The sequence below is a fragment of the Hyperolius riggenbachi genome, chromosome 7, assembly GCF_040937935.1.
Source record: "Hyperolius riggenbachi isolate aHypRig1 chromosome 7, aHypRig1.pri, whole genome shotgun sequence".
In the NCBI taxonomy this organism is placed as follows: domain Eukaryota; kingdom Metazoa; phylum Chordata; class Amphibia; order Anura; family Hyperoliidae; genus Hyperolius; species Hyperolius riggenbachi.
In genome coordinates, this window is record NC_090652.1 from 34,642,382 (window position 1) to 34,655,991 (window position 13,610).

The following is a 13,610-nucleotide window of genomic DNA, read 5'->3' on the forward strand; positions in this document are numbered from 1 at the left end:
CCACTTCAGAGCCACACATTCCTTGCTTGGCAGCCGTCAACAGATTTACCAAATGAGTAGAGTATGTGATATTGATATGCATGCCCTGACCATGCTTTGCAGACCAGGTATCAGTGGTCAGATGGACCCTTGCCCCAACATTGTGTGCCAGTCTGCCAGACATGCCACAACTCATCTTTCCACATGATGGTACAGGTTGGGGATTGCCTTTTTGGAGAAAAAGTTTCTGCCCTGTACCTTCAACTGCGGTGTCCCAATCGCAATAAAGGCCTCAGACTCCACCAGCTTGTATGGTAAAAGATGGCGGGCTAAAAGTTCAGACAAGCCAGCTATCAGATGCCGATCAAGGGGGTGACTCTGAGACATTGGCTTCTTCCACTCCAAAACGTCCTTCACAGGAAGCTGACTGTGGGCAGATGAGCAGGAACTGCTATCAGAATACAGGCTAAATTAATTCACTGCAGAGGTACTGTGCTTGCCACTTAATGGGGCACATAATAGCAGTAAGCAGTAGTGGGTGCCTGTGGGCTGTGGAGTGCCGCACACACAAAAAAACAGTAGAACAATGCAGTAGCCCTCAAAAGGGCTATTTGGGGTGCTTTCACAGCAAATCAGTGAGAGAGAAACAAGAAAACAGGCCTAACTAACTTTCCCTACCACAACATGTCGGGTGCAGGGCTGTGTGGTGAGTCAACACAGCAAATCCAATCAGGGCCGGGCCGAGGCATAGGCTGGAGAGGCTCCTGCCTCAGGGCGCAGTGTATTAGGGGGCGCACAATTCATTCAGCTGTCATTACTAATTGTGTATGAAGCAGAAAGAAATAAGAAAAGGGGATACATAGCAGTGACTGCAAGCCAGATAACTAGAGATTAAGGTGTTGGGGAGGTTGTGGGCCCTGTGGCCCTCTTAGTCTAAAAGCAATCAGTGAGTGGCAGCTGGGGTGGCAGGGATGGAGGGGCGCACTTCGGTGTCTCAGCCTTGGGTGGTGGAGGACCTTGTCCCGTCTCTGAATCCAATGCTCCAATATGGGGAAGCTTCGCTGTTTGCTGTGGTTTTTTTTTTTAAGTGTGGTGTCACAGTTCACTTATCTCTTCAACCACAAGAAAAGCCCAGGAGTAGTCTTAGCTACCGTAATATCTATGTTACGGCAGGGCCCTTATTACACTTTCTCTTACAGGGCTATGGAAACCGTTTTGCCCATGCAATAAAGCGAGGGGCAAAAATGAAATCATACCTAGCAGAGAATGGTTTTGATCCATCAACCTCTGGGTTATGGGGCCAGCAGCACATTCCTGCTGCACCACTCTGCAGTCTGCTTACATTTGTATAAAATCTTCAACTTTAAGAAGGGTACATTAGTTCCCTTCACAAAACACAAAGCCATCCCTGGGTGGGCTTGAACCACCAACCATTCAGCTAACAGCCAACTGCACTAACCAATTGTTCCATAAAGACTGTGTATAGGTCATGGCTGCTAAATGGCTATCTGTGGTTTTCTTCGGGACAACTGTTGAGCACAAAATGCTAGGCCATCCCTGGGTGGGCTTGAACCAACAACCTTTTGGTTAACAGCCAAATTCAATAGGGTAAAAATGGTCAGATACCCGGATTTACCCGGATCCAGATGAGCATCCCTGTCAATGAGCATAGCTATAGCTGCAATTCCTATTAGGGCCTATGGTGGCACCAGCTGCGCCCACATCTCCTGCGCTGTTTATACTGCACTCACAGTTTCTGGACTGTATCAAGTTTCCGCGAGCAAATGCGCATGGAAATTCGTGATTGCACACGGAAATTTGCGATTGCGCATAGAAACGCATGCAAAAATGCTAGCGAGGCCGTGAAACGAGTTATCACGGTTTAGTGAATCAAGCCTTTAGAGTGCAAGGAGCCTTATGCTACGTACACACTTGGAAAAGGCAAGATCACAGACCAATTTTACCCACTACACAAAGATGCTGTCCTCATGCAACAGATCAGTACCTGCAAAAGATCAGTTCCTGCAAAATGCATTCATAGTCTATGATAAATGCAGATCTAATACACACCTTAACGGACAATCATCTGCAGATCAGATCTTTTGCGGAACTGATCTTTTGCAGATACTGATCTGTTGCATGTGTACAGCATATTTGTGTACTGCATCTTGCAAAAAAATGTATCTGATGGGGGGTTCAGCTCAATAGACTGTGTAGAGTATGCTCTCATACTACATGGAAGGGGGTAAAATTGGTCTGTGATCTTGCCTTTTCCAAAGACTTTTATCTCAAGTGTGTATGTAGCATTAGCCTGGGGAGAGGGTGATGGGAAATTTGGGCTCCACCTAGCGGTGGAAATTTTTTGTGCGGCCGTAGGCACCCACTGAAATACCGGCATTACTGGGAAATTTGGGCACCCACGGTGCCTGATAAATATTGTTTATCATAGCCCACCAACAGAAAGCTCTATTGGTGGGCATAAAAGGGGTGGGGGGAATCACTTGTGTGCTGAGTTGTACGGCCCTGCAGCCAGGGATGCTCATTCAGATCTCGGGTACCCGGGTAACTCGGGTATCCGACCATTTTTACCCTATCCGGTCGGATTCGGTTTGTTGAGCAGATATCCGAATAGCTATCTGCGGGTAGTTTCACGGTCGACCCGGATACCCGCAGGTACCCGTGGATTTCTCCCAGATATCCGGATCTGGATTACAAGTTTAATAGCAAAAAGGCCACACACACTCCACCTCCCTCTCTCTCTCTCCCTCTCTGGTCTTGCAGGGATTTTTAGTATGTCAAAAGCAAGCTCACATACCTTGGCCAGGAATTGAACCCAGGTCTACTGTGTGGAGACCAGCTATGCTCACCACTATACCACACACACACACACACACACACACGGTGGCCATGCAACCATTCCTGCTAACCTAAAGCTTGCTTATAGACAGTCATATGAGACACATTCCGGGTGCAGGGCTGTGTGATGAGTGATGTGCGGATTTGCAGTCTTTGTAGGATGTCAAAAGCCAGCTTACATGCATTGGCCAGGAATTGAACCTAGGTCTAGTGCTTGGAGGGCAGCTATGCTCACCACTATACTACCGACAGCACTACATACTGAAGCCTGCCTAGCATGTACCATTGTGATATACCCAAGAGAAAAATGAGCTTGCTTATTTGCCTAATTTGCTAGATGAAAGCAGTGGGACACATGGTGAAACTGTTTACTGTAACATCTGCAGTAATGGCGGCTGGGGGCACGCAGAGTGTCTCTGCAGCCGCCTTGCCTTCCTCTTCACGGACTTCGTCCGTGCCTCTGGCGTCTAGTACACCGAGGACAGGTTTGTCTTTTGCACATAGGGTTGCCGTATCGCGCGGGCACACGCGGAGACAGGACCTTTATGCGGGGAGGAGGCGCGTCAGCTGACCAGCCGATCGGCTAATGCCAGAGGAGACTCACGGCGCTCCGGATTGGCTGATTGTTGTGGGCGCGGCCGTGGGGTCTCCTCTGCTTTATAAGCCTTCACTGTTCACTCGCAACTTGTCTGCTATTGCGAATACTCACGTGTTAGTGCTCAGACCTTAGATAGTATCCGGTGTGCTTTGATCTGGGAGGAAACCAGTGATTTCATGCAAGACTAGGATTATTGTATTACTGTATATTGATATTCTGTGTATGACTCTGGCTACCCTCTGACTCTGCTCTTGCTTATCGTTTCTGTACTTCTGCCCATCTGACTTTGTTGCTGAGCCCTGCCTGATATCTTACTACTCTCTTGCCTGCCGATTCTGTACTGTACCTGCCCGCGTGTTGCTGATCCTAGCCTGTCTGACCTGTTTACTCGCCAGTGAGCCCTTGTCACTGGTGAGGTGCTCTTCTAATAGTACCCACCAGCTTCTCTGGTGAGGTTTTGTGAAACTATTCAGTTACTGTGTTCTAATAGTACCCACCAGCTCCTCTGGTGAGGTTTTGTCATATTATTCAGTTACTGTGTTCTAATAGTACCCACCAGCTCCTCTGGTGAGGTTTAGTCAAACTATTCAGTTACTGTGTACCAACAGTGCCCACCAGCTCCTCTGGTGAGGTCTAGCTAAACTATTCTGTTACTGTTGCACCAAGCACTACATACTTTGTATTCTGCCAGCTATACTTGTATTATTGGTGATACTGCAGATCACCACATAATCAGGTATAGTGTCTGTATTATTGGTGATTCTGCAGATGACACATAATTAGACGTCTTTGTTGCGACACCAATCGTTACACTTACAAGATTCAATTCAAGACTTCAGAATCAGAAAGATCATGTGCCCCCTGGATGATGATGCTGGTGTAACACACACAGCAAAGGACAGCAATTTGAAGTCTGGAAGATTTCAGGGCAAGGGTGGGAAGGATGAAAAGCTAGGTGGCCATGCAACCCTTCCTGCTAGGGATGGCCTTGCATTTTGTGCTCAACAGTTGTCCGAAGAAAACCCCAGATAGCCATTTAGCAGCCCCACCGGGCCCCCCTGCAGAATTTCTGAGCGCCCCCCCGGGGCCCGCACAGGGCCGTTTTGTGGGGGTTGGAGGGGATGCAGCATGAGGGGAAAGCCATGGCCACATTCGGAGGGGAGGGGGGACGTCCCCCCCTCACATCGGAGCTCTCCCCTCTGCACTCCCCTCCACTTTAAATTAGAGACCGGGCAGCGGCGGGCAGCAGACAGATACATACCTTCCGTGCGCTTCAGCGTGCGTTCCTCTCTCTAGTCTCCGATACGACTTCCTGTTCTACAGGAAGTCGCGTCAGAGATTAGCGACAAGAACGCACGCTGGAGCACACGGAAGGTATGTATCTGTCTGTTGCCCGCCGCTGCCCAGACTTTAATTTAAAGTGGAGGGGAGTGCAGAGGGAAGAGCCCCGAGGTGAGGGGGACTCATCCCCCCTCCCCGCCGAATGTGGCCATGGCTTTCCCCTCATGCTGCGTCCCCTCCAACCCCCACAAAACTGCCCCGAGCGGGCCCCAGGCGGGAGCAGGGGCTGCAGGCCCTATTGTTACGCCAGTGTTACCCGCTATCCATGGCGGCCTGGAGGGGGAATAGTAATTGATGCTGTTGAGACTTGTGCAGGAGCAGGGTAAGCCGTTTATCGGCTTTACCCTGTGCCCAAATCTCCTGCCGGCAATGTTATAGGTACGCCAGAAACAGATCTGATCTGCTTTTACTCTGCTTTCTCCTCTGTTCCCCGTTCATCACAATAAACCACCATTTTTCCATTCATTTACCCTGCTGCAATTACTGTACTAAAACTGCTTTACAACAACCATTCAATTGTGTTTGTATATACAGACAAACCACTTTTAACATCTTTCAGCTAGTTCTCTAACTGAACCTCCCTTCACACATGCATTGGGCGCCTACAGATGACATCATTCAGTTAAAAAAAAAAGGTGCTTAGAGCATTCACTGTATAACAGTTACAACTGCTGGAATAAAGAGAAAAAACTGTTACTCTGCCAGGAGTAAAAATGGTTCATCCCATGCATTTTTACTGCACATCGCTGAAAGGATGGGAAGATTTTTTTTTGACCGTCTCTTATCTGTTTTTCCTTTACTCATAAATCACTCACTAGGAGTCCATTCTGATTTTTTTTATGCTTACAGTTTCTCTTTAAATGTTTTGCGATAGTGGTCCTTCAATATAACTCAGGAAGGCTTCCCTCCTCTTGTAAGGGACATTAAAGAGAATCTGTACTCTAATATTCTGACTCTAAAAAGCATACCATTCTATTCCTTATTTTCTCCTGTGCCCCTCTGTGCTGATTTTCTGCCACTCTCTGCTGCAATCCTGGCTTGTAATTAACAGTTTTAGGCAGTGTTTACAAACAAACTAACCAGCTTGTGATAGGCTCACATAAACAGAGTGTGTGAGTCATACAGAGTGTGCAGGGGGCCTGCAGAGGGTGTGTATCACTTCTATCCAATCACAAACAGCCCTGCACATTCCGCACATTCAAGCCTTAAGGTTTGTACACACGCCGGACTGGAGGCAATGACGGGTCCGTCGTCACCTCCCGCTGGGTGGGCGTTCCAGCGACAGTCCGGCGTGTGTACAGTCTGTCTGCAGACTAATACGGCTGTTTCTAAGCGATCCGCCGGGCGCGCAGAACGCGTCATGCGGACGCGCTTTACGGCTCTTTACGACGGGGAATGCGGAAGAAGAGGACGCTTTGCCCGAGGACGACTGGCAGTCGTCCGAAAACGAAACTTAGCCGCGGAGGGAGACCGGAGGGCACCCGAAGGACCGGCGCGGGCACAGGACGGCTGCAGGAGGCTCGGGAAAGCCCCCAGGTAAGTGAATTTTTTTTCCCCCACTGTAACGATCGGTGTAACACAGAGAGGATCTGATTACCGGTGATCTGCAGTGTCACTGGCAATACAGATATATACCCGATTATTGATGATCTGCAGTATCACTGATAATCAGATATACAAGCTAACCTCTGGACACCTGAGGAGAGTAGGAGTGTTTGGTGCGACAGTAATTTTAGAGGACTAGGCCTCAGTACAGTAAGGAGTACTGCACTACTTCCTTCCCTGGACCAGAACTCTCCCGGGAGGAGGAGTCAGGCCGAGAGTAGGAAGGACAACCCGAGAGTGCCACTCAGGAGGAAGTGTCACCACCAAGGCTGGGAACCGCCTCTAACAATAAGGTCGGTTCTCGAGGTCGGACAAGCCAAGTCGTAAACACACGGACAGATAAGGTACAGATTCAGAAGGCAGAGGCGGAGTCTAAAGTACAGGCAGGGTTCGGCAACAGGGTATCAGATCTATCAAGGTACAAAATCAGGAAACAGATGCAGAGTCTAAAGGCGAGCCGGGGTACGGCAACAGAGTATCAGAATAGCAAGGTACAAGATCAGAGTCCAGAAGAATGGTCAGACAGGCAAACAGGTCATAACAGATAATCACAATCAAACTAGTACTTTAAACTATCAACAGACTAACTAAGTGTAGGATTACAGCTCCAGCTGGTCCCGGCACACTTTCGGATCTGACTTAGGTCTGCGTGCTACCACGTAGTGATCGCAACGCCAGACAACCAGCAACTGAACAGCCAGCAGTATATATACACAGACACTCTCCAGCACCTCCCTAAGTGCTGGACCAATGGGAGGACACAGAATTGTCAGCTGACCAGCTTGGTCAGCTGACCTTCTTCTGGCTGCCATATAGGCTCTGCCTCTCTGCGCGCACGCGTGTCATTCTGAATCTTGGTGGACTATCAGTCCTAGCCACAGCAGTACTGTCTTGCAATGTATCCAGCGAACCGAGCGTGGGAGCCGCCACACCGCTCACTACACCAGCGGCGGCTTCCCCACGCTCACCCCCCTTGTCAGGGACACTGCCATGCGGCAAGTCCGCCGCCTCCAATGCGGATTCCGCAGCTCTCAATGCGGATTCTGCCGCTCTGCCTATGCGGCGGTTTTTCCGCGTTGTGACACCATGCTGGACGCGGAAACAGCCGCCTCACCATGAGAAGCGGCGGCTTTTCCGCGTTTCTTCACACCCGCCAGTTAAGGTTCCCTTTAAAGACCCTGACATTGTGGGACAATATTTTAACCGTAAAGTAGCAGAAAAGTGGAGAGGCTTAAGGATATATGATACCAACCATATATGGTATATTCACAGAATATAAATAAAGACCACACTGTGTGACAATCAATCTGAATCTCAATGAGATGAAAAAACACTACACCTGATATTAGTATCATATCATCATTGGAAAAAAGGAGCAGTAAAGCTCCCAACCAGTGTTGCTCGGATAGAACTCATGATCACGACATACCCGTGATTCACAAGTATTTTTTCATCATCCAACATCGTGATCCGAATCCGTGATCGCTGTCCAATATCAATTCATGGATTTGGCAGTTGTTTTGCGGATCACGGCTGTGTTCATGGCAATGGGCACGGATCAGAAATCCGTGATTGGGGAAATTAAGTCATTGGGCCAATCAGAGGCCCCCAGTGTAGGCCCTAGCAACCAATCATAGGAGGAGAGGCTCTGCCTTCCCCTGCTGTATATAAAGTGGAGGCCATTTACAGAGCTCTGTCCTTGCTAGACTCTGTGGCACTCAGAGAGCATCTTCAGGCCATATTGAAGAAAGCAAGAGTGTTTTTTTGTGTCAAAACACAGCGTTCTCACTCATTTCATTGCTCTTTTACTGTATTTGATACTTGTATTTAGCTAGACAGTCAGTGATTAACTTAAAGAGACTCTGAAGCAAATACATTTTGCTACTTTTACCTTGTAATTCGCTTCAGTAGTCTCAGCAGGAGTTAACCGGCGCATTCCTGCTGTAAAACGAGGGCTTTAGACCCCCCCAAATCCCCAGGGGGTAATCCAGGCAGTGCTTCCTCAAAGAAGCACAGCTTTCAGCTGCAGCTCTGCCTCTACTGATGTCAATCATGGTGGATCGCCGGCTCTCCCCGCCCCTCCCACTTCTCCTTCATAGAGAGGGGTAGGGAGAGGCAGAGATCCGGACAGCGATTGACCTCAGGAGAGGCAGAGCTGCAGCTGAAAGCTCTGCCTCTCAGGGCAGCAGAATCCACAACGGAGTTGGTCGTGGATGTTTGCCCGGGGATTTGGGGGGGTCTAATGCCCTCATTTTGTGGCGGTGATGCGGCAGTTTACTCCTGCTGAGACTGCTGAAGAGAATTACACGGTTACAGTATATATATATACATACACACACACATACACACACACACACACACACAATTCAAAGCCTATTTGCAGGGTCTAAAAACCGGACTATAATAAATTCAATGGTATTACCTTTTTTACTGGAGGCAGCTTTAGCTTTACCACTAGGTAAATTGACATCTGAAAATAGAAAGAAGTTTTGAGCTCATTGTAAGTATAAGTAATAACTAACAGTTGAGGTTGTCAAAACTGAGACTTGTGGAATCTGGGTTACGCAGGTAAGCTGAGCAGGAGGATTTCTCAGGCCCTGCGGGGCCAATTTGCTAGTACTTTGCTAGCTGCGTGAGCACGCCGATTCGCCGCTATCTGTCGCGCCGCCCCCCCCCCCCCTAGACCCCTTGCGCAGCCTGGCCTATCAGCGCCAGGCAGCGCTGAGGGGTGGATCGGGACTCCCGATGATGTCACGACGTCGATGACGTCATCCCGCCCGTCGCCATGGCGACGGGAGAAGCCCTTTTGAACGGGATTTCCTGATCGCAGATCGCCGGAGGCGATCGAAGCGGGTGGGGGGATGCCGCTGCACTGGCACTCACCCTAGGCTCGCTACATAATTTAAAATAAAAAATAAAATAAAAAAAGACTGCTGTGCTGACCCCTGGCAGTTTTTAATAGACCACCAGGAGGGTTAAACCTTAGACCAATCAGAGTATGTATCTGTAAATAATATGTTCTGGAAGTAGTCTGTAAGTCAATTGTCTCTCCATCTGCTTAACTACTTCCTAAACTAACTTACCATAATTTACGCATTACTTCTCTAGTACAGTATTGTACTGTGTTAGTTATATATTTAAAGCAGACATCTTCAATCAGCATGATACTATTTATTGATGAGGTATAAATACCTGTCCAACCCCCTGGCCATCTGCACTGTCATTCGCAGTCTGTCTCTGTGGTCTTCCTGACACTTGGGGTTAAGGAGGAGGCACATAACCGGGGCAGAGGTTCAGGAACGAGCTTCGTAACCATTTGTCGAATGTCAACACGATTTACCTTTTTTACTGAGGACATTCTTAGAGGGTTTTCCTTCACCACTAGATAATTTGCCATCTGAAAACACAGAGAGAATTCTTAACTTCATTTTTAGTGTAAGTACAAATGGGTGAAAGTGTCAAAACTGAGCCTTGGTGAATTCTGTGTTACTTTAAATATTAGACAAATCAGAGTATGTATCTGTAAGTATTATGTTATGGAAGTAGTTTCTAAAGCCCCGTGTCAACCTTGTGATTCTTCCGATGAGTTTCCCAACGACCGGAGATTTCTTGAGCAACAAGCGGTCATTTATGCAATCTCATGACATGGGTACAGCTGCGCGATTACTTAACATTTCTTAACCTCGCGCGGCTTATGACCCTTAAAGCTTTGAGTCTTGTTGTACCCATTGCATAACATTGCGCATACCCGCTGGCCAGAAGATGAAGGAAGATTGATTGGGGGAACAGTCGTCGTCAGGGAGACGTCGCTGTATCCATCGCCTTGCATCACGAGGTGAGCACTTAGCGTAAGCCAATTGTTTATGCTTCTGTTTAACTATCCCCTAATAGAGATGAATTTTGGGATCACGGACACCGAACGCGAACTTCCATGAGTTTGTGCGAACCGGGCAAACTGCCATAGACTTCAATGGGCAGGCAAATTTAGAAACCTACAGGAACTCTTTATGGCCACAAAAGTGATGGAAAATGTATTTCAAGGGGTCTAACACCTGGACTATGGCATGCCAAAGGGGGATCCATGCCATAGTCCAACCACAAATTACAGTGTTAACGCAGAGTCGGGTTTTAATTGCTAAAGGGCAGAAATCACAGTACATACATAAATTGGTGGAATAAAAGGCTGCTTTAAAATGTTCAGAGTGTGTACACGTGGTGGTAGTGTAATGTGTTGGAGAAGGCACACAGCATGCAGACAGGCAATAGAGCTGTGTGGGGACCGATTTACAAGTCCTCTGACAGGCAGTAACCCTCCGGGACCCATGCCTCATTCATTTTAATAAAGGTCAGGTAGTCAACACTTTTTTGACCTAAGCTACTCCTGTTCTCAGTGACAATCCCTCCTTCTGCGCTGAAGGTCCTTTCTGACAGGATGCTTAAGGTGGGGCAATACAGAAGTTTGATAGCTAATTGTGACAGCTCAGGCCACAAGTCAAGTGTGCGCGCCCAGTAGTCCAGTGGTTCATCATTCCCAAGAGTGTCTATATCAGCAGCTAAGGCCAGGTAGTCCGCTACCTTTCGGGCGAGGAGTTCTCTGAGGGTGGATCCTGAAGGGCTGGGGCGATGTATCTGACTAAAAAAACTGTGCATGTCCGACATCACCATCACATCGGAAGAGTCCTGTCCTTACTGGCCGTGGGAGGAGGAGGAGCATTACTGGCACCTCTTTTCCGTCGTGCTGACGTTACCCTTGAACGCAGTGTACAGCTTAGTTTTCAGGCTGCTGTGCAACTGCTGAATCCTTTCTGACTTATTTTGATTTGATAATTCAACTTGTTCAACTTGAGCCTTTTTATACAGGCATCCATTAAACAGGCAGGACAGCATAAAAGACCCCATTTGCACAAGGATGGATGCCAAGCTAGCTATCTCCTCTTCATCTTCCTCACTATGTCATGGAAGGTCTCCGCCTCCCCCAGCCACGTACAACACCATAGGTACCCAAAAGGTGCCCACAAGCCCCCTGGGACGCCTGCTGCAGTTTTTATTCCACCTCCTCCTCAAAGCCAGTTGTGTTGGTGATGGTGCCCACAACTCTTCCTCTTCCTTGTCTTGCCTCTCTACAGCCTGATCCACTTCTCTTCGCAGGGCACTCTCCAGGAAGAAAGCATATGGGATCAGGTCGCTGATGGAGCCTTCACTGCGACTCACCAGGTTTGTCACCTCCTCAAAAGGACGAAAGTGCCTGCAGGCATTGCGCATGAGCATCCAGGCAGTAACACGGCAAAAAAATCCCCAGCTCCCTACGGCCAGTCCTAGTACTCATACAGATACTTGTTAATGGCTTTTACCTGTTGGAGCAGGTGGTCAAAACATGAGGAGCATTGAATTCCAGTGAGTCGGGCTGTCGCAAATCAAGCGCCTCCCTGGCAGGTTCTTTTGCCGCTGAATATCTGCAAAGTGTGCCTTGGCAATGGAGGAATGCCTCAAGTGGTCACACACCTTCCTGGGCTGCTTGAGGACCTCCAGAAAGCCTGGATATTCATAGTGCTGCCCATAATTATTCATACACCTTGCAAATTTTGACTTAAAGTTACTTTTATTCAACCAGCAAGTCATTTTTTGATGGATAATGACATAGGTGTCTCCCAAAATATAATAAGATGATGTACAAGAGGCATTATTGTGGGGGGAAAAAAAACAATTTCAGCTTTTATTACATTTGAGCAAAAAGTGTCCAGTCCAAAATTATTCAGACCCTTCTCAATAATCAACAGAAAAGCCTTTATTGGCTATTGAAGCAATCAAACGCTTCCTTCCCATATTTGCAGACAAGCTTTTTGCATGTCTCCACAGGTATTTTTGCCCATTTATCTTTAGCAATGAGCTCCAAATCTTTAAGGTTTGAGGGACTTTTTGCCATCACCCTGATCTTTAGCTCCCTCCACAGATTCTCAGTTGAAGTCATGACTCTGGATGGACAACTCCAAAATGTTAATGTTGTCTGCTAACCATTTCTTCTTCACTTTTGCTGTGTGTTTTGGGTCATTGTCATGCTAAAATGTCCACTGGTGCCCAAGGCCAAGTTTCTCTGCGGACTGTCTGATGTTGTCATTGAGAATCCTCATGTATTGCTCTTTTTTCCATGGTGCCATTTACTGTGATTAGGTTCCCTGGTCTATTGGCTGAAAAACACCCCCAAAGCATTAGGTACCCACCACATTTGACAGTGGGGATGGTGTTCTTTCAGTTGAAGGCTTCTCCTTTTTGACGCCATATGAAGAAAACATAATTGTGACCAAAAAATTCAATTTTTTTTTCATCTGACCATAAGACAGAAGACCAGAAGTTTTCTTCTTTGTCCAGATGAGCATTTGTAAAGGTCAAGCAAGCTTTTTTGTACCTTATCTGGGGGAGTGGCATCCTCCTTGGTCTGCATCCATGGAACCTAGCAGTGTGTAGTGTTTTTTGGATTGTCTGCCTTGAGACATTGCCACCAGCAGAGCCCAGATTCATCAGGATGGCCTTGGTGGTGATCCTTGGAATATTTTTCACCTCTCTCACTATCCTGCACTAGTTCCAACCACATCCTCTGAGATTTTGTACAGTGCAGAACATCTTGTATTTTTTAATAATTCTTTGCACTGCAGCCACTGGAAACTGAAAACATTTAGAAAGGACAATTCAGGCAGCGCTTCTATGAGAGGCAGAGCTTTCAGCTGCAGCTCTGCATCTCCACGTGTCAATCAGCGCGGATCGCCGCCTCTCCCCACCCCTCTCAGTCTTCCTTCACTGAGAGGGGTGGGGGAGAGGCAGAGAGCCACTGCTGATAGACGTGAATGGAGGCAAAGCTGCGGCTTAAAGCTCTGCCTCCTAAGGCAGCAAAATCTACGACCAAGAAAGAGGGGAGAGGGAGGGGGGAGTTAGGGGGGATTTAGTGAGATGTCAGCCGCGGGGATGCAGCGTTTGAGGTAGGGCTATCATGTTAAACACATTTTTAAAATAAAAACATGAATTTTATGAGACTTTAGAGTGTCTTTAACTTGCCCAAATTCAATGCTGCCAACAGATTGCTTCCGTTGTCACACACAACTTTGCCAATATCCAGTTGGTGCGGGGTCAGCCACTGATCCACCTGTTCTTTCAGAGCAACCAGGAGTGCTTGTCCACTGGGACTCTCAGTTTGCAGGCAAGTCAGGCCCACGATGGTGTGATACCATCATACCTGGGA

General features: G+C 47.8%; 1 protein-coding gene across 1 annotated transcript in view; it reads right to left on the minus strand.

Moving 5' to 3' along the window:
• Window positions 1-13,610, minus strand: part of LOC137525971 (histone H1.3-like) — a 265,301-nt gene that overhangs the window by 69,663 nt on the left and 182,028 nt on the right. The window contains exons 15-16 of the mRNA XM_068247181.1: window positions 9,720-9,776; window positions 8,802-8,849 (exon numbers count right to left, since the gene is read on the minus strand). Of these exons, the coding sequence (XP_068103282.1) occupies window positions 8,802-8,849; window positions 9,720-9,776 (105 nt within the window). The remainder of the gene's footprint in view (window positions 1-8,801; window positions 8,850-9,719; window positions 9,777-13,610) is intronic.